We start from the raw sequence: 18,889 nt of genomic DNA, 5'->3' as shown, positions 1-18,889 counted from the left end.
TTTCCAAATGTCCAATACACCTTCTTCAAGTAACGCACCAGTAAATGATACAATAGCTGACACTAAAGATAACATAGATGATGTCAAGAAAAGAGAGCTAGAGAATGATACTAGCAATGAACCAAATAAGAAAGTTAAACTTGAAGAAAAAAGTGATAGTAATGGTACGACAGAAGTGAAATCCACAAATTTAGCATTACCAAAAGCTGATGAGAAGAAGAAAACCAAAAAGAAAGAAAGTTCAAGTAGTAAAAAAAAAGATAATACCAGTGGACAAGATTCTACAAAAAATTCAAATAATGCTCAGCAAAAAATGGATCCTAATAAGATGCAAGATGTCTTATTTTCAGCTGGGGTCGATATCAGAGAAGAAGAAGCTCTACTACATTCCTCGATTAATGCTTCCAAGAATGCTCAAGCGCAGAATGCAGTTGTTGCAAAACTTCTTAAAAATCCCCCATTTCTACATCCTGACCAAGTTTCCAAGATGATGAAACGAGCTCTTATAAATCAAAATTGTAAAAATGTGAATGAAATGGTGAAAAATAATGACATATTGAGTATGATGTCGTCTGCATGTGAATCATATATGAGAGATATAATAACGAACGCTGTGGTGATATCTCGCCATCGTAGAAAAGCTGTTAAGATTAATTCAGGAAGACGAAGTGAAGTGGCAACTGCTTTAAGAGCCATAGCTATACAACAGAAGAAGGACGAAGAGAGACGTGTTAAAAAAAGAATAGCATTAGGCTTAGAAAAAGAGGATTATGAGAATAAAATTGATTCCGAAGAAACATTACATCGTGCTTCGAATGTCACAGCAGGATTAAGAGCAGGCAGTAAAAAACAATATGGTTGGTTGACAAGTTCAGTTGGGAAACCAACAAACACAGGTGTTAAAGCTACAGGCCGTGTTGCATCTGATATTGCAGCAAGAGGTGATAGTGGCTTAAAATATAGAGAGGCAAGAGAGGAACCTGGTATTGTCATGAGAGACCTACTAAACGTTCTTGAAAATAGAAGAATGGGTGTACATAACGTAATTTCAAAAGGTTACGCAAGGATAAGAGATTAAAATTCCTTATATAACATTTAGCATAACTAACTAACATAAGAGAGCTACCGGAAGCAACATAAAAGAATAAAATAGAATGTTACTTTATCGGAGTTTCTTTTATTAAAAAATAAAATATAAATATATATCAAAAAACACGAAGGTAAAGGCGTCCGAATACGTTTAATAGTAGTCATTTAAAAAGTTAACTATACATATATCTATATATATCTATATATTTAAAATTATAAGAAGTTCATCAAAGCAGAAATTAATGAGAATAGACCAATGTTTTGAGCGTTTAATATATTAGCAGCATTCTTAGACTTGGATGATTTAGTCTTGGAGGTCTTTGTAGAAGAAGTATGAGAAACAGTACCAGAGACACTTGTGGAACTACCGGTTGCAGATGAATCAACACCTTCGGCAGTAGCAGCAGCAATGTCAGTGGTTGTAGCCTTTGCATCAGAACCATTAACTGAAGCACTGGCAATAGTACCATTCCAACAGTAGTTGGTGAAACATTGCTCACATTCAGATGGTAAGGTGGCATTCAAGGATTGTTGCTTACGTCTTAAGATTGCACAACCAATACAACCAATGTAGTCACTGTCATCAGTCAAGTTACCTCTAGTGGCGGATTCGAAACCGTTTTGAATAACACCAATTCTTTCATCTGTAGAGTAAGATAATTTGAAAGTACTTTGATTACCTTGGTAAGAATGGTAAGAGTTTGGAATGTAAACGATTAAAGGTGGGATGTAATCTAGATCGGTCATATTTGAAGCATCACAACCAAAGAAAGTTGGCTTAGTGTTTAGACCTAAGTTAACAAAAGTGTTTTCATCTGGAACATATGGGAAAGCCATACCATTACCTTGTAAACCGAATTGTCTTTGGTAAGTGCTTACCAAAGAGGTACCATCAGGCCATGAAGAGTTAGTGTCAGCAGAGTTATCTAGAGCAAAGACAACATCTAGGTCTCTTTGTTTCTGAATTAAAGGAACCAATGGGATGTTTTCGAGATCTTCACCACCATCAACCAAGAACAAGTATTCCGATTCAGCAATACTTTGAGAATAGTTGGATGCAATAGTATCAGCGTCCCTAAATGGATTTGGGGCATAGATAGCAATATCATTATAATCATCTGATAAATCGTTTAAGAAATGTTTAGCCAATGATTGAATGAAAGATGGTAAACTTGTTGTATTCAGTTGTAGCAAAAACTGGTTAAACAAAGTTGAAGAAGTACCCATGACGAAACCTGTGTTATCAAAACCAGCAATACATTTACCTTGATTCACTGGAGAACCGTTAGAAACGTTGGTACCTAGATACTTGACGTCAGCGAAACTGTTTAGAGTTGGATCCCAAGAACCCATTTCAAATGGGTTGAATTCAAAGACAGTCGCATTCAAATTGATAACAGTAGTCCCTGGATATCTACCGTCGGCGACGGAGATTGGGAAAGGCATTTCACCATTCTTAAAGACATCTGTATCTCTTAGAGTGGACCAAGTGTAACCGACACCACCTCTATACAAAGATGGGAAAAAGTTATAAGCCAAGGCACGACCCCAGACATCGGCAAGCGAGATATTGAAACCTGCATCTTGTTTTGCTTGAACAGCATCGGAGATGTGATCCCATCTGGAACCTGTCTTAAAGACGTTAATACCACCTGGAGTAACGACGGAATGGTCTAGATCCCAGATTTGAGTATCCGAATCATTATAAAATCCGTTCAAGATATCTTGAACAGAGGTCCAATTATTCCAAGCAAGGGTACCTGTCATCCAGTTACCACCAGAAAGACCGGCCAAATATGTAGAACCTTGCAACAAACCACCAAGACCATGTTCGTTAGCACCGACAGTTCTATTATCCATGGCAGCAATCATACCTGCACCGCTTAACATTGCACGGTAACCACCACCGGAGGCAGCAATACCAATTTTTGGAGCAGTAGAAGAGTTTGAAAAGATTCGTTCAGCCAAATCATCTGCAGATGAGATATTAGCCATTGCTCGTTGGACAAATGCTAACAAGGCCTCTGAAGCAATAGGGTCACGCTTCTGTAACCATGAGGTTTCATTATCAGACAAAGTCTTCGAAGCTTCTCTAATTAATTTGATGTCATCAGCACAGGAAACATTTGCAGGAACGTAACTATTAGTAGGGGACCAAGCATCGGCACTTGCGGCTAGTGCAGCAGCAATTACCAAATTTTTCAGTTGCATAATTTGTTTGTTGTCTTTACTTACCAGTTGTAGCAAAGAAAAATCGTAAAAACGAAAGAAGTTAAGTACAGAATATATACAAAATCTCCTAAAAATAGTAATTAACTCCTAAAACAGATATAAAAGTAAAATGTAACGTTATCAAAACAATCAAATGATCGAGTCTTCGTAACCTATATATATATGATATCATCAATTGTCGATGTAGGTTGAATTGAAAAAAATTTCAACGTCATTTGCTCGCTTCCATCCCTTGTCCCCTTTCCGCACTACGCGAATTATAATATAATTCGTGTGACTGGCAGATCTACCCGAGACCGGCTCGGAGGAGGGAACACAGAGAGAGGCGCAGCTGCGGGCATTTATTCTTAATTTGGGCTTGGCTTCGAAATTATTTCAGTCACGTGCGCAGTGGGGTTCAATATATTCACCTTCTGGGTAATGAATCATGCAGTTGCATCTGAGTCGTACTTTTTCATTATTCTTCACTTGTTGCTGATCCTTTGCTCCAGTTGGCGAAGCTGTCTACGGATGTAGCGGTCTGGAAATGCGAACTGAACAGTATCGCCAGCAGTTCGTTCAAGACATTCCTGGAGACAACGTTCAGCAGTCTTGATCGCTGCCGTGACATCGTTACGTCGTATATCGTTAATGGAACCGACACGCTCGACACTCATCTGCCTGGTTAAGTAATCTGTCTTCACTACATGGCACATTGCTTGAACAAACCAGATCTCACTTTCTTCCATGTACGTTGGGATGATTAACATATCATCAATCTTTTCAATGAGGGTTTGTAATGCAGCATCACTAGTCTTATTAGTATCATCGGTATAATGGTCATTGTCTAAAGTATGAGCTGCTGCAACATACAGAGACCTCCACAGTAAGGTGGTGACGTACGCTGCTGTATGATCCTTTGAACTACTACGGAACATAGGTGCAAGTTTATGATTGATACCTTCAATATATTTGGCTCTTGACGAATAAACTTTTGTCATCCATTCTAAAAACTCCAAAGTCATCTTTTGTTCAGGATCATTGTTTTCTTGTGCGTGTGACATGATTTCAACACCAAGGTTCCAAATGGATCGAATATCAACACTGGGGATACGAACCAATTGGGCGAATACTCTATATGCAATGTTCCATTTCCTTCTGATGATATTAACATGCAGTAGTTGTATCAAAGTCTCTATAACTTTCAAATCAACATTCTTCACAATTGTTGATTTCCTTTTCTTTAAGAGCTCATACCCATCCACTTGATTTTGAAATGTTTCCACCAGTTTATGATTAGAGTAATATAGATGTTGGCTCTTACGTTTCCCATATTCTTCAATATCTGATATATCTGAATATGTCATCGTACCTTGTTGCAATGGTTCTCTCTTCCGTTTCTTATTATCCAATCTCCATATTTCATAACTATTTTGTGGTTTCTCGTATCTCTTAAAATAGAGTCTTTCTTCATGATTATGTCTAAGTTCTATATCTTCTTCATTTTCCTCATCTCTGCCTTCCTCATGTTCATTCACAGGTACAATATCAGTTTGGGATTTCGATTGTAAGTAATGTAGGTATCGTTTATGTGATTGATTGAAATATCTGTACCGCAATTTCCTTTCAGCTAGAAATGTCTGACCATTCTCATAGCCATCAACGACAGGTAATTCAAACATCCTGCAAACTATTGCTACTCTACTTTTCTTGAACTGAAAACGAAAATGGACAAACCTGATAACCTTCTCTATAACGATCTAATACAAATCGTACTGAACTGTTTATTTGTTACAATCATTACTTCCTAGAGTCATTTCTTCCATTTAATCCTTCTTTATTTACTATTTAATTCAATATTTGGAATATCAAAACAAAAAAAATTTTGAAAAAAAAATTCATAATATTGATCCGTCAAAGTGCGCCGAGAAAAGCACGTACAAGATAGATTACCTCATCGCAAAATAAAGGATCATTGGATACAAGGGAAAAAACAAAAATACAACCAACAGCTGATGCTTAAACAGTACTCTTTGCAACAATATGTAGTTTGAATTGGAATGGTGTTATTACATTAGAATATCTTCATGTTACAAATTGTCTTTCAACTTAATGATTATGTATAGAATTTCCAAAGACTTTAAGAAATCAACGTTCAGTATTACAGTTTATCTAGTTGTAACGGTTAGCAAACGTAGAACACAAGGATTTAAATATTATCTAAATGACCCAACCAGTGGGACCCTATTAATTTATAGAATGTTAGGGATGTCATAATATGAACATTATTAAAAATGGTACAAGTCACGTGCTCCACAATAAAATGTTGAAAAATAAAACTCCGCGACGGGGAATTGAACCCCGATCTGGCACGCGACAAGCGCCCATTCTGACCATTAAACTATCACGGAAAATTAGTAGAAATATAGCACTCACACTGGGGGTCGAACCCAGAATCTTCTGATTAGAAGTCAGACGCGTTGCCATTACGCCATGCGAGCTATGTTTCCTGAAAATTATTGCTACTAAATGTAATGGAATGATAAAAGCTAAAAATAATATTTAAAAATTCAAGTAACAGATTGAGGTTGTTAAACAGAGGTGCTGTTGTTATGAGCTGAAGCAGACATACTGTGGTTAGACTTATATTCGTTCATATTATATAGTGGCAGGTAGAGAGGTGAATGGTGTAGCTTAAGTTTTAATGTTAGGTAAGCAAAATATAATTGTTATATTTCTCCTATATTTGTAAGTGATTATTTGTATTGTATATAATTTATAGAACGAATAGAATCTAACTCAGAATGTAAGTTCAGAATTCTTTGTCTTTATATGTATTTTTATTCCAATATCAATTGAGGTTCGAATTATGTTTTGTTTCATAATACGATTAACTTTGTTTCATAATGCCACATATTTTGTTTCATAATGCCACATATTTTGTTTCATTTTTTAACATGCTTCGTAATACATTTGAGATATCTCAATTTCACATAATTTCCGTCACTAACTGAAGGTGAATGTAGCTAATATATGTAGAATTTAGAGTGTGCTGCACTGTCGTATATATAACAATACATGATGTATACTGCATAATGTAATGTTTGTTTCCCCTACATTGGGTTTATTGGAGCTACATAGTCCAACGTGTAAACGTAAGTTTGAAATCGAGAATATACGATTAGTATTCGAGTTGAAATTATCGGACATAGTTATAGATATTCAAATGTATAATCTTGTAGTTTTATTTTATGTTATATAAAGTAAGTCTATATAAGGAAGATTGTATATATATAAAGTTAGAATATGTGGTCCTTTTATATTTTTGGAAAAGGAAAACAGTCTACCAAATATTGATAGTATTCTTACTAGACATAAAATTGTAATAACTAAGTATTGCTACTTTCTATATTATAACACCTAACACATTAAATAATGAACGAATATATGTCTAACCACAGTATGTCTGCTTCAGCTCAAAATTCACTCAACGGTGGCGTAAGTAATCTATTAGTAAGTTGTTGAGGGATTAACTTATTATCAGATCATTGCGGGATTAACCTTGGTCGTTATCATTCTTATAGTATATTTCCGACAGAATCAAATATTAAATTTCTAAGATTCGTAATCCCAACCATTTTTGATAGCCTCATCGTAAGTTGGATAATCTAATAATCCTTTATCAGTTCTACCTAAAAAGGTACCTCTATCATATTTATTCAGAGGTAGTCCCTTCTCCAACCGGTCAACAAGATCTGGGTTAGAAATCCAAAATCTACCGTAAGCAATTAAAGTTCTATCGTTTTTCAACAAATCTTTTGCAATCTCAGGGTGCAATGCCAAATTACCAGAACGGATAATTGGACCTTTCCAGATAGAAAATGCAAAATCGTTATGGCCAAACATCTCCATTCCTTTACCTTCAGTTAAAAATGGATCAGTTACTCTTGGTTCACCTAAATGAACGTAGGCTAATCTCTTACCAGCCCTACCTCTCTTTTCAAGCTCACCCAATAAATAGCAGTATGTTGCTAATAAAGTTGGGTCGGTACTTCCTGACATACCCAAATATCTAGCCCAAGGGGATAATCTGATACCAACCTTTTCAGCACCAACGGCCTCAATACAGGCATCAACAACCTCTAAGACAATTCTGGATCTATTCTCAATAGACCCACCGTATTCATCCGTTCTTTTGTTGGAAATTGGGTCCAAAAATTGATTTAAAAAGAAACCAAACGCACTATGGATCTCAACACCATCTGCACCTGCCTTAATCGAATTCTTTGAGGCGTTTGCAAAATCCTGGACAAAACTTTGAATTTCTGTCTTAGTTAGACCATGTTGGCGGTTGTTTGCATAGAAAGCAATTGCTTGGCGGGAGTCGTCGATGTAAACGTCGTCGGACGCAGAGACATATCTAAGCCCATCTCTTTTCAGATTTCCAGGGAAAGCATGGCGACCTAAAGCCCAGAATTGGATGAAAATATAAGAGCCATTCTCATGAACCTTCTCGATGATTTTAGACCATGCTTCTACCTGTTGTTCACTCCAGATACCAGGGGCATCGTCAATACCACCTGCTTGAGGGGAAATGATTGCGGCTTCAGAGATCAAAAATGTCCCTTTTCTCCTGGAACGTTGGTCATAATACTCGATACCATAGTCAGTGTTTGGAATTTGACCAGGATATATCGCCCTCAATCTTGTTAGTGGGGCCATAACGGCACGATGGTCCAGGTTCATATTCCCAATCTTCATTGGTCTGAAGAGATTTGTATCTTCTAAAGATTCAGCTTTAAAGTCTTTCACGAATGGCATATTGGAAGTGATTTAGAAGTAGTATGTTAATGTTTGTAATTGTTATGTATATACTATTGTTCTATGTTAAATGTTGAGAAAGGAAGAACTACTGGAAACAAATATTTTACATTTTAGAGCTGAATATGGACTCCTTTTATATGTTGGTAAAACCATTGACAATGGCTTAAAGAAAAAATTGAAGTTTAAAAGTGATTACTAAATTCATTGGATCACAATAGTTTTATTTATTTTCAGTGTTTTTGATATTGTTCTTGAAAGTAGTCATTGGTAAGATCTCGCTGAATAATTATGTCAGCGATATTGGCAACTTCCGTCTCCCGTTTCCGTCTTCCATTTCCCGTCTTCCATGTCCGTTTCCGTTTCCGTATTCCGTACCGCTTTTCTAAAAACGGAACTGGCCAATCGATCACTTATAGCAAGCAATATTACTATATGGGTGAGAAAAGAAACGTTCTAATCACCATTATTATAAAAGTTACCTGTTATATTATTTGCGTAAAGTTAGATCTATCAACGTATATTTCATGACAACAACAGTAAAGTCTATGATTCTGCTAGAAATTAAGGGTAATATGTATCACACTTAATTTCAATATAGGTAAAGAAAACCTTTTATGCACATTCACTCACAGATGTCATCACTAGATGTGACCAGATGTCATCGTATGATGCCATTACATCAATTGATGATGACTGGGTTGATTGAGGAAATCAAAATATTTAAAAAAAATGATATAAAAAGAAGCTCTTAATATAATATATAAAGAATGTTAAATGTTCTACAATCTCTACGTTATATGTAGTATAAAGAGACCGATCGATTATCTTCTTACTAAATGGCCTCTATAAAATAATTAAAGCTTGAAGAGAATAACAGAGGAAAAAAACTCTATCACAGATACTCTAAAAAAGTAAGTGCTTTTTTTTATTATTACATAAGTAATAGAACGTATAGAATTTAACTTAGAATGGAAATTCAGAATTATTTATCTTTATACATAATTTATTCTAATCTCACTTGATCTAAGAATTGGAAATCTATTTTTCATTTGAAGTTGGAATTATGATTTGTTTCATATTGTAACGCACTGCGTAATACATTCGAGATATATTGATTCCACATAATTTCTGTCAAAAACCACTTACAATTATAAGAAAAATATAACAAATACATTTTGCTTTCTTAACATTAAAACTCAAGCTACACCTTCACCTCTATACCTAACACTTTAAATAATGAAAGAATATAAGTCTTACACCACTATGTCTGCTTCAGCTCATAATAATTGCCAAAAACTTTAAATTTATTTATGGGAACTTCCTTCTCATACAAAATATGTACTTTACCATTTACTATAACAATGCTTTTTGATGATAATAAAGTGATGTGTAAGCATCGAATATGCAATATATAAACGGCCAAATCGGACCTCTCACCGACCATATTCAGTTTCTATAAAACAGTATTCAACCAAATTCCTTTAGATTTATTTGATATGCATCTTGTATAAAACATCCGTGAGGAGAGCAATAATGACTGCCAGAGCCCACCATGTTTAAAAAGAAAGTTCTGTCATCTTATTCATTTCACAGCAAAAGAATTTTCAAAGAAAAGTCAAAATGAGGATACACTTGGTAACCACCACAGACATAAATCACAACCATAATATATCTGAATTAATTGTAGCCTATGTAAACTTGCTTGGGTAGCAGTGCCTACAACTTGTCCAGAAAAAGGTCTTGAAAAAGAGTTATTCATAAAGCCATTCAGGACTTTATAATATGTGCTTGGTGGTATGAGTATTTCAAATGAAATTATGGATATTTTGATCAAACTTGGTCCTGTTATGAAAATTTGGCGGTCGGCTTAATTTTCTTGTATTGATAAACATCCGTATTGCCATGTTTTCCATAATCCATAACCTGTATTCATTTATAGATTAATCATGAAATTAAGGACAACAGTTAATAAACAAGGAATCTGAATAACAATTCTGAAAGCTGTAGCATTAAACCCAATATTGCGTTTATAATAATTACTCATTTAATTTAAAAGTGAGTAGATTTGAGGCGTATCTCATGCCACATATAATAAATAGCAACAACAAACAAGCAACCAAATAATTTACCAAGATTCGGTACTGGCACCTAAAGTAATCAATGAACAAAAATTGATTATGTAAGGTTTGGAAAACCATTTGTCCAACCATCAACTTTCTGTTTAATATTCTGTAAAGTCCTTGGATCGAATGCTGATCCGACAACAATATCCTTCTCTGAATTACCATTATCCCTACTATTATTTGTATTATTATCTATATTGACATCGTCCTTAGAATTATGGGTATTACTAGCACCATTAGCATCATCACCTCGATATATATTCCTCCCTATTGATGACCCGCCCAACGTGTCCAGTGGTCCCTGAGCAGTGATCATTCTGTTAAACATCAAATTTCCATTAGGTTCAACTGTTAAGTTTGCACTATGAAATATTTCCCATTGCTCATCATCGCAAAAGAAATCCCAATATTTGTCAGAGACCGTAAAGCCTACATTATCTTCCATGTCATTATCTACAGAAGTCCCGGCTGGAACAGTCATATCATCCTGATCGTCAACTGCACTGTCACTTCCATGAGATCTATGAGGTAAATTTCGTAATATTTGATCTGGTGTTGGCAATGCATTATCGTCCATCCATTCATGGTACAAAACATTATGTGATTTTGCAAGATGTTGATATTGTACATATGAGTCCCTACAATTACTATAATTCGACATAATGCTGTATGTATCCTTGAAAGTAACGTAGTATTTTCCTTTTTATTGATATCTCTATTCTTTTTAGAATAACGATGTCAATCAAGCTATAATTTATTATCAGTTTTGTATTCATTTCCATATTAAAATTTCAAATTTCAGTATAATTTTTTGTTTACAGGGAGCGAATTTTAATGCATAAACACCGTTCTACGTACAATTCTCTCCTTTATAAATAATTATATTCATTGTATAATTCGTCACATCATATTAGATAAAGCTAACTTAAGGAAGCCTTATACGATGAGAAGTCTACTATTTAAAGGAAAACCAACCAACCAACCAACCAACCAACAAACAAACAAGGGGAACAGCTAAGTAACCAGCACATAACATTATATATGCGGTACACATTTCTAATTACATCGCTTCTAGTAGCAATTATATACCTGTCAAACGTTACATACGGTAAGAATATAGTCAGTATGAGTGTCACGACAGACAGTCATGGAAGACTCCATCGCCGGCTGATTCTTCCATTGAACAACCACCAAAGCCATGGCACTATAGACTCTGCTCAACCACTGATATACCCGACAGTCGCAGGAGCATTACCACTGATGTGTCCCATCAGTTCCCAATAATCTCTTAATATACATGTATATGTGTATTAAACAGGGAAAAAACAAAAACAGAAAAAAATTCACGATCACATGACCACACCCGATCACATGACAATCACATGATCACACCCGATCACATGACAATCACATGATCACACCCACACACCCTCCCGAGCATCATCGGCTTTACATGCCATTTTATCTCCCGCGGGGCCAAGGGTTTGCTATGCCGGCATTTGACTGGGGAATTGGGCCTGTTATTGCCGAGAAAATTTCGTGTTCGTGCAGCAAATTCCTAAAACGCGAACACCGCAAATTATTCGCAGGCTTTCAAGTTGTGGGCATTGATGGCATAGTTTGCAGCACTTTATATATATATAACGTAATATGCAAATGGAAAGTTTAATGGGACAAGAACCCTTTCTTAGTGATGGTTTTGCCAAGAACATTGTTGTTATCATTATTATCATTATAGACTCATTAGGTAGAGTGCTTTATTGTTAGCTGATCACTCAAATATACATATTCATATTATTAGCATAACATATTCTCCATTCTATACTATTATATATAGAAAGAAATATTTTGTGATTTACGATATCTTTTTTCTTATTTTTCTTTTTTATTAACTGTATTTTTACTGATACACCTAGATATACATAGTATATTTGCTTACGCAGTTATAACTCGATGAATAATAGCAATTCACTGTCGTACTCAGGGAAGTCATACTCTAGAGCATTACTCACAAAGGAAGGTATTGTGGTCAAAACTCAGGGACCTGTCACAGATGCTTATGATCAAGTAGGAAACTCTAATGGCTCTACAGTATCATTTCTCAGCGGATGTTTCACATGTCTGAACACTGACTATGAATGCGATCCTTCAACGGTAGGCCTATTACCGAATAATACTTTGATTCCATTCAGAAGAATACTTAATGCAAAATCAGTTGATTCCTTGGAGCAGTCACGTGACGGGTATGGCCGTCTTGCCCAAAGTTCCGCGGGACCAAGTGATCCTAATGCTGTCAGACACGATAATGTTAATCGAATGGATAAGAAAGGTTTAGATGATGATGGCAATGGCGATGAGGATGAGGATGAGGAATCTGCAAATTCTTTAATTGAATTGACCTTTGTAGTACCTCAGGGAAATGATATCGTTCCACAGAAATTATATTTGTCTATTGAACACGTTCCAACAGTAGGGGGTTCTCTGATGAATAAGAATCAACCAATCAAGGATAGTAATGCCGATGGTGGTGGTAGTAGTAGCACAATGACTACATCCTCTCAAGAGGATACTGAAAATATCGTCGAATTGATTTTCCAGCGAAGCTTTGAAGGTATTAAAAGACATAAATCGATCTTAGTGGTAATCAACCCATATGGTGGGAAAGGGAAAGCTAGAACATTATACGAAACTAAATGTCATCCTATCTTAGCGTCAACAGAATGTAAAATTGATATTGCTTATACAAAATATGCACGTCATGCTATGGATATCGCTAGAGATTTGGATCTAGAGAAATATGACACAATTGCTTGTGCCTCTGGGGATGGGATCCCTTACGAGATTATTAATGGGTTGTATCAGCGGCCGGACCGCGTTGCTGCGTTTAATAAACTTACAGTGACTCAATTACCTTGTGGTTCTGGGAATGCAATGAGTATATCTTGCCATTGGACTAATAATCCCTCATATGCTGCATTGTGTCTTGTGAAATCCACCGAGGCAAGGATAGATATGATGTGTTGTTCACAGGAATCGTATGCCAATGAATTCCCTAGATTATCGTTTTTAAGTCAAACGTATGGTGTCATTGCTGAGTCTGATATTAACACAGAATTCATTAGATGGATGGGACCTTCAAGGTTTGAATTAGGGGTGGCAGTCACTGTTTTGCAAGGTAGGAAATATCCTTGTGATCTTTATGTGAAATATGCCGTCAAGGATAAGAAAGATATTCATATTCATTACATCGAACAAAAAAATAAAACTACTTTATTATTTGATAGAGAGACAACCACTCCAGAAGAATGTACAGCTCAATTAGCTTCAGATAATGATTTGACAGAAGATGATTTCAAATTGAAATATTCTTTAAATAATGATGTTCCAGAGGATTGGGAAAGACTTAATCCAGATATTGCAAATAATTTACAAATTTTCTATACAGGGAAAATGCCATACATGGCTGCAGATACAAAATTCTTCCCTGCTGCATTACCATCAGATGGAAGTTTTGATATGGTCATTACAGATTCAAGAACACCGTTGACTAAAATAACACCTATCCTATTGTCTCTAGATAAAGGGACACATATATTGGAACCTGAAGTTATCCATGCAAAAGTTCTAGCATATAGATTAGTACCAAAGATTGAAGAAGGACTATTTTCTGTCGATGGTGAGAAATTTCCGTTGGAGACAATGCAAGTTGAGATTTTACCTCGATTGGTGAAAACTTTACTTGTTAATGGTTCTTATATCGACAGTGAATTTGATACTATGATCTAATCAACATTCAAAAAAGCATATAAAATACAATATGCTTATCTAACAATTACATAAATACATAAAAGACAAGCTTTACACATCTATCATGACTTAATAATATAAAATAAATATTAATTTTTTTATATATAGATATACTTATCTTTTTCTAATATGGGAAAATGAGTGTTTAATTTTCTTCTTCATATGATGTGTATACATTCTCAATTGACGTCTATGTCTTCTCCTTCTAGAAGCAGTCGATACTAATGAATATTCAGAATCATTTCTTAGATGACGAATTCTTAATCTATCCTTAAGATATTTTATTATTAATGATCTCTGACCAGTTTGTTCTTGAATCGATCTTTCAGGGGAACCAATACTTGGTGTAGATGAATAGTCATCGAAGTCAGTAATTTTTCTATTTCTTTCTGGGAAAAAATCACTATTATTATCTTCATAATCCAAATTCATATTGTAGTAATGACCTGTTTCAGGATTTTCAATATATGGTTTAAATGATTGTTCGCTAGGATAATTAAAATCTGGAACTACCCTGGCATGTAAACTATCATCGGAATTTGTCCTTTCGGAGAGTGGAATCTTGAAAGTTGAGACGTCTCTTGTTTGTTTATCGTAAGGTGACGATTTTAATTGTTTCATTTGTGATTTCAAATCTAAAATATTGCCCAGAAGGAATGGCAATTGATTGTTCGGAATATTATAATCAAATACATTATCTTCTTTATTTGACATGTAAAGAGAAGATGGTTGTATAGAATCTTTTCCCGAGATTTCCCTTCCTTGTTTTATCCCATGATGGTCGTATTCGGTTGTAACGTCGTTTATTATATTGAGCGGTGCTGTGCTTGTGTCAAATTCCGAATGTGATGCCTGATACCGAAAATCAAACTTTGAATTATGAATCTTTTTAAAGCGTCTTCCTAAATGTTTATTGTTATTGTTAAATTTGTTCTGGTTAGTTTGATAACTACTATCTGGTGAATAAAACTTCGGAATTAAATTTTCATTATCAATGATGCAACTCTCTTGATTTTCATTAATATTTTTAAAAAAATTTGATTTCATTGATGCGATGCTGGAGTACCCTTTCTTAAACCTCTTAGATAATTTATAACATTAGATAACAGATACATCTATACGTGCAAGAAGAGCTATCCTTTTTGATTGTTATCAATATACACTCTACGTTTATTTATTTTTATCAAAATAGTTAACAATTATATTGTTTCAATTGTGACGCCTGACGTCATTAAAAAATCTGAAAACATGGACTATGTAATTTCCTTTGATGCCATATGCTGAGCTATTATGTATTATTATAGGCGTGGCTAAATATACACATTAATATATATTAAATCGTTTGAAGAAAAAATTTTCTATCAATCTATTTTTGCTTATTTGGAGGTACTATCCTTTAAACTGACAATTCTGTTCAAGATAATCTTGTCATCGGTACTTTCCTTATCCATTGTGAAGTAACCAACTCTCATACCTTGGAATCTAAAGGTTTCCTTGGTTGTCTTGTCTTCTTCGACGTAGAATTCAGATTCTTTAATGGAGTCAACAACCCATGGAGCAGACTTGATGACTTCGTGGTAGTTGTGTTCAATGACAGCATGCTTGTAAACCACTTCACTATCTGGGTTAATGTCCTTCAAGAAACCGCCTTCATGTGCAGATGGGTTTTCGGAATGGAACAATTGGTTATAAACTCGGGTTTCATCAATTCTAACTGGCGAGTTGAATTTTGAAGAGATTGGAACCCATTGAATATAGGTCTTTGGCTTCTTGGACTTTTCACCTTCCTTTAATGGGGCATTGTTGTAATTGACATACAGTTTTGTTATCTTGCCAGAATTATCCTTTTCTAATCTGATGAAGGATACAGTATGTGGGACTCTGACTAGACCAACGTCTTGCTTTGGAGTCAATCTGAAGAATTCAGCATCGGAAGCATCCTCAGAGAAATCAGATCTTTCAATGTAGAATTTCTTGGTGAATGGAACAGATCTATCACCAAACTTTGGAGTACCAGCTCTGTAAGGAATAGAGACAACTTCTTCAAAGTCATCGGCAACATTTTCAACAATAACCTCAATTGGATCCAAGACAAACATTAATCTTGGGGTTGTGTCTTCTAGATACTTTCTAACAGCATTTTCAAATCTAGCAACTTGAATGTTAGTCGTACTAGTGGTAACACCTAGAGTGTTAATGAAATTCAAAATGGCGCCAGGTGGAACACCACGTCTACGAATACCTTCCAAAGTGAATAATCTTGGATCATCCCAACCTCTAACAAACTTTTCTTCGACCAATTTGGCGATCTTTCTCTTCGATAGAATTGTACCAGTGATATTCAAACGACCATATTCTCTTTGAGCAGGTCTAAATACATGAACTTGGTCACATAACCATTCGTAACTTTGTCTCGATAAATAAAATTCGGTGGTACATAAGGAATGAGTGATATTTTCAAAGGAATCGACCAAACAGTGAGTAAAATCATAAGTTGGGTAGATTTTCCACTTGGTACCAGTTCTTGGATGTGGAGCATTCAAGACTCTGTAAGCAACTAAATCCCACATTTGTGGGTTTGGAGACTCTATGTTCATCTTCATTCTTAGAGTAGCTTCCCCTGGTTGATAATGACCTTCTTTCATCTTTCTAAATTCTTTCAAGTTTTGTTCAATACTGTTACTACGGTGCGTACAAGCGGATCTTTCACCACCTGGAGTACCGTCTTCTTTGATACCACGACATTTCTTCACTTCTTGGGCAGTACAATGACAGACATAACCTCTGTCGTTATTGATTAATACTTCGGCAAGATTGTACAATTCGTCAAAGTAATTACTGGAGTAAGTAATCTTCCATGGAGCAAAACCTAACCAGGATACCATTCTCTTAATAGATTCGAAGTATTCAGGAGCCTCGGCTTCAGGGTTAGTATCGTCGAATCTCAAGTAACAGACACCATCCCAGTGTTTGGCGTAACCGAAGTTGACCATGATAGCCTTGGAATGACCAATATGTAAGTAACCATTTGGTTCAGGTGGGAATCTAGTACGTACTTTACCTCCAGTAGCCTTCAAATGTTCGACCATAAGTTCTGGGAAAGCTTGAGGATTTTCACCTACTTTATGTAGGTCACCCAAGAAACCTTCGGTAAACATAGTTCTCTTTGGTTCATCTGAGGTAATGCCAGTAGCAGAGGCGGTAGTACCTTTACCCTTCTTGTTATCAGTTTGTTTCTTAGTCTTCTTCTTCACTAGATCTCTTTCATCCTTTGGACCTAGAACCTTTAATATCTCTTCGTCAATGATTGGCTTAAAAGAACGTGGGTCGGCCCATTTTAATTCAGGTAAGTTCTTAATATTAGCAAAAATACCTGGGACCAACTTATAACGATCATGTAGTATAGTTTCTTTGTTATCTTCAATATATTTCACAACCGAAGCGCGAACTTCGACGTCGGTGACTTCAATACCAACACCAGAGTTTTCATTCATTGATTCGGTGGTTGCATCAGCACCATGTTCCTTAATGTATTTGAATGCAGCATTGACTTGTAGAGCAGTCTTGAGATCTTCAGAAGCAATACCTTTAACCACTAAACCGATGTTAGAGATCTCTGCACCTTTAACAAGAGAGGCCAGACTATGTAGAAAGTTTCTAGTAGACTTGTTCCATTCATAGCCTGCAGGGGCATCTTCGAGCAAGGTCTCCAAGGATGTAGACACCTTCTTATTCTTTACGATCTCTTTGATCTTAGGTTCTTCAAAACCTACTTTGCTAAATAGCTCTGTCAATTCTTCAACAGATGACATTACAATGTAATTGTTGTTGGAGTTGTTATTTTCACAAAAAATAATTAAACGAAATTAATACGTTTAGTACTTCCAAATAATGTAAATTCAAGAATTAAATATGTGTGTATGTGTGTAGATTTATCAATCAATAATTTCTGTTTCCTTATCTGCTTAAGTAATCATCATCGGGCCTCTCCCTCTAACTAATCTGTCAGTGACACCTCTCTATCGCCGAATCGGTGATATAAGAACTGAAAAATTTTCTGTCGTGGAAAATGATAGACGCAAACAATTTCTTTCAGATTTTTTTTTCAGTGAAAAATTCAGCGACGACGACGAGACAAACATTTTCTGCATTTCATCACATTACAATTCATTTCAGTTCACTTTTATATAAACAATTGCTTACTTAAAAGGATATTTAGTTTTACGTTTTTAATTTGTGTTTGTTTATTTAGTATATGAGAAGTCCCCCATATCACTCATATCACAGCAACAATGGATACCAAAACCCCAGTCACTCTAGCTAAAGTTATCAAGGTCCTAGGCCGTACCGGTTCTCGTGGTGGTGTCACCCAAGTTCGTGTCGAATTCATCGAAGACACTACTAGAACTATCGTCAGAAACGTCAAGGGTCCAGTCAGAGAAAATGACATCCTTGTCCTAATGGAATCTGAACGTGAGGCTCGTCGTCTACGTTAAGGAGACAAAAATAAATATTATTGATTACAATCACCATTTTATTTTCTTTCTTCGTACCACATTCTATTACAAAAAAACAACAAAAAAACAACCACTCACTTCTTCACATTATTTTTGCTAATTTCTTTCACGATAGTGATATTGCCTAAGGTATAGTTATCATTAATATACAATAATTCTTTTTTTGAACTGCTATTGATTGCCCATGTTCTCATCGCTGGTTTTTTGATCCTTTCATAATGGATTCATAAGGTATCTTAACATGATACTTTCTGTTTAATCTGGGAAAAAAAATTTAGTCTTGCTACAAGTTTTTTCTTTTAGAACGGTTATTTACAA

General features: G+C 35.5%; 9 protein-coding genes and 2 non-coding genes across 11 annotated transcripts; 3 read left to right on the top strand and 8 right to left on the bottom strand.

The window, feature by feature from the left end:
- Positions 1-7: 7 nt before the first annotated feature.
- On the top strand, positions 8-1,078 carry TAF4 (Taf4p; the record flags this gene model as incomplete). The annotated part of the gene is made up of 1 exon (XM_041551465.1): positions 8-1,078. The coding sequence occupies one exon, from the start codon at positions 8-10 to the stop codon at positions 1,076-1,078; it is 1,071 nt and encodes a 356-aa protein (XP_041407399.1).
- Positions 1,079-1,302: 224 nt separating this feature from the next.
- On the bottom strand, positions 1,303-3,300 carry KABA2_06S08184 (lysophospholipase family protein; the record flags this gene model as incomplete). Its single annotated transcript, XM_041551464.1, has 1 exon — positions 1,303-3,300. The coding sequence occupies one exon, from the start codon at positions 3,298-3,300 to the stop codon at positions 1,303-1,305; it is 1,998 nt and encodes a 665-aa protein (XP_041407398.1).
- A 485-nt stretch (positions 3,301-3,785) lies between these two features.
- Positions 3,786-4,982, bottom strand: RRN11 (Rrn11p; the record flags this gene model as incomplete). The annotated part of the gene is made up of 1 exon (XM_041551463.1): positions 3,786-4,982. The coding sequence occupies one exon, from the start codon at positions 4,980-4,982 to the stop codon at positions 3,786-3,788; it is 1,197 nt and encodes a 398-aa protein (XP_041407397.1).
- A 657-nt stretch (positions 4,983-5,639) lies between these two features.
- On the bottom strand, positions 5,640-5,711 carry KABA2_06S08140. The gene has a single exon. It is a non-coding gene; the product is annotated as a tRNA-Asp (tRNA).
- An 18-nt stretch (positions 5,712-5,729) lies between these two features.
- Positions 5,730-5,801, bottom strand: KABA2_06S08118. Its single transcript has one exon. It is a non-coding gene; the product is annotated as a tRNA-Arg (tRNA).
- A 1,114-nt stretch (positions 5,802-6,915) lies between these two features.
- On the bottom strand, positions 6,916-8,121 carry KABA2_06S08096 (alkene reductase; the record flags this gene model as incomplete). The annotated part of the gene is made up of 1 exon (XM_041551462.1): positions 6,916-8,121. The coding sequence occupies one exon, from the start codon at positions 8,119-8,121 to the stop codon at positions 6,916-6,918; it is 1,206 nt and encodes a 401-aa protein (XP_041407396.1).
- Positions 8,122-10,299: 2,178 nt separating this feature from the next.
- Positions 10,300-10,908, bottom strand: SWM1 (Swm1p; the record flags this gene model as incomplete). The annotated part of the gene is made up of 1 exon (XM_041551461.1): positions 10,300-10,908. The coding sequence occupies one exon, from the start codon at positions 10,906-10,908 to the stop codon at positions 10,300-10,302; it is 609 nt and encodes a 202-aa protein (XP_041407395.1).
- A 1,292-nt stretch (positions 10,909-12,200) lies between these two features.
- On the top strand, positions 12,201-14,033 carry LCB4 (sphinganine kinase LCB4; the record flags this gene model as incomplete). The annotated part of the gene is made up of 1 exon (XM_041551460.1): positions 12,201-14,033. The coding sequence occupies one exon, from the start codon at positions 12,201-12,203 to the stop codon at positions 14,031-14,033; it is 1,833 nt and encodes a 610-aa protein (XP_041407394.1).
- A 135-nt stretch (positions 14,034-14,168) lies between these two features.
- KABA2_06S08030 (uncharacterized protein) lies at positions 14,169-15,101 on the bottom strand (the record flags this gene model as incomplete). The annotated part of the gene is made up of 1 exon (XM_041551459.1): positions 14,169-15,101. The coding sequence occupies one exon, from the start codon at positions 15,099-15,101 to the stop codon at positions 14,169-14,171; it is 933 nt and encodes a 310-aa protein (XP_041407393.1).
- Positions 15,102-15,430: 329 nt separating this feature from the next.
- GLN4 (glutamine--tRNA ligase) lies at positions 15,431-17,866 on the bottom strand (the record flags this gene model as incomplete). The annotated part of the gene is made up of 1 exon (XM_041551458.1): positions 15,431-17,866. One exon carries the CDS (start codon positions 17,864-17,866, stop codon positions 15,431-15,433), a length of 2,436 nt encoding a protein of 811 aa, XP_041407392.1.
- A 480-nt stretch (positions 17,867-18,346) lies between these two features.
- On the top strand, positions 18,347-18,550 carry RPS28A (40S ribosomal protein eS28; the record flags this gene model as incomplete). The annotated part of the gene is made up of 1 exon (XM_041551457.1): positions 18,347-18,550. The coding sequence occupies one exon, from the start codon at positions 18,347-18,349 to the stop codon at positions 18,548-18,550; it is 204 nt and encodes a 67-aa protein (XP_041407391.1).
- Between the last annotated feature and the right edge of the window lie 339 nt (positions 18,551-18,889).

This window comes from Maudiozyma barnettii, assembly GCF_903064755.1.
Source record: "Maudiozyma barnettii strain CLIB 1767 genome assembly, contig: KABA2_06, whole genome shotgun sequence".
Classification (NCBI taxonomy): Eukaryota; Fungi; Ascomycota; class Saccharomycetes; order Saccharomycetales; family Saccharomycetaceae; genus Maudiozyma; species Maudiozyma barnettii.
This window is presented reverse-complemented; position numbering and strand designations above follow the sequence as displayed.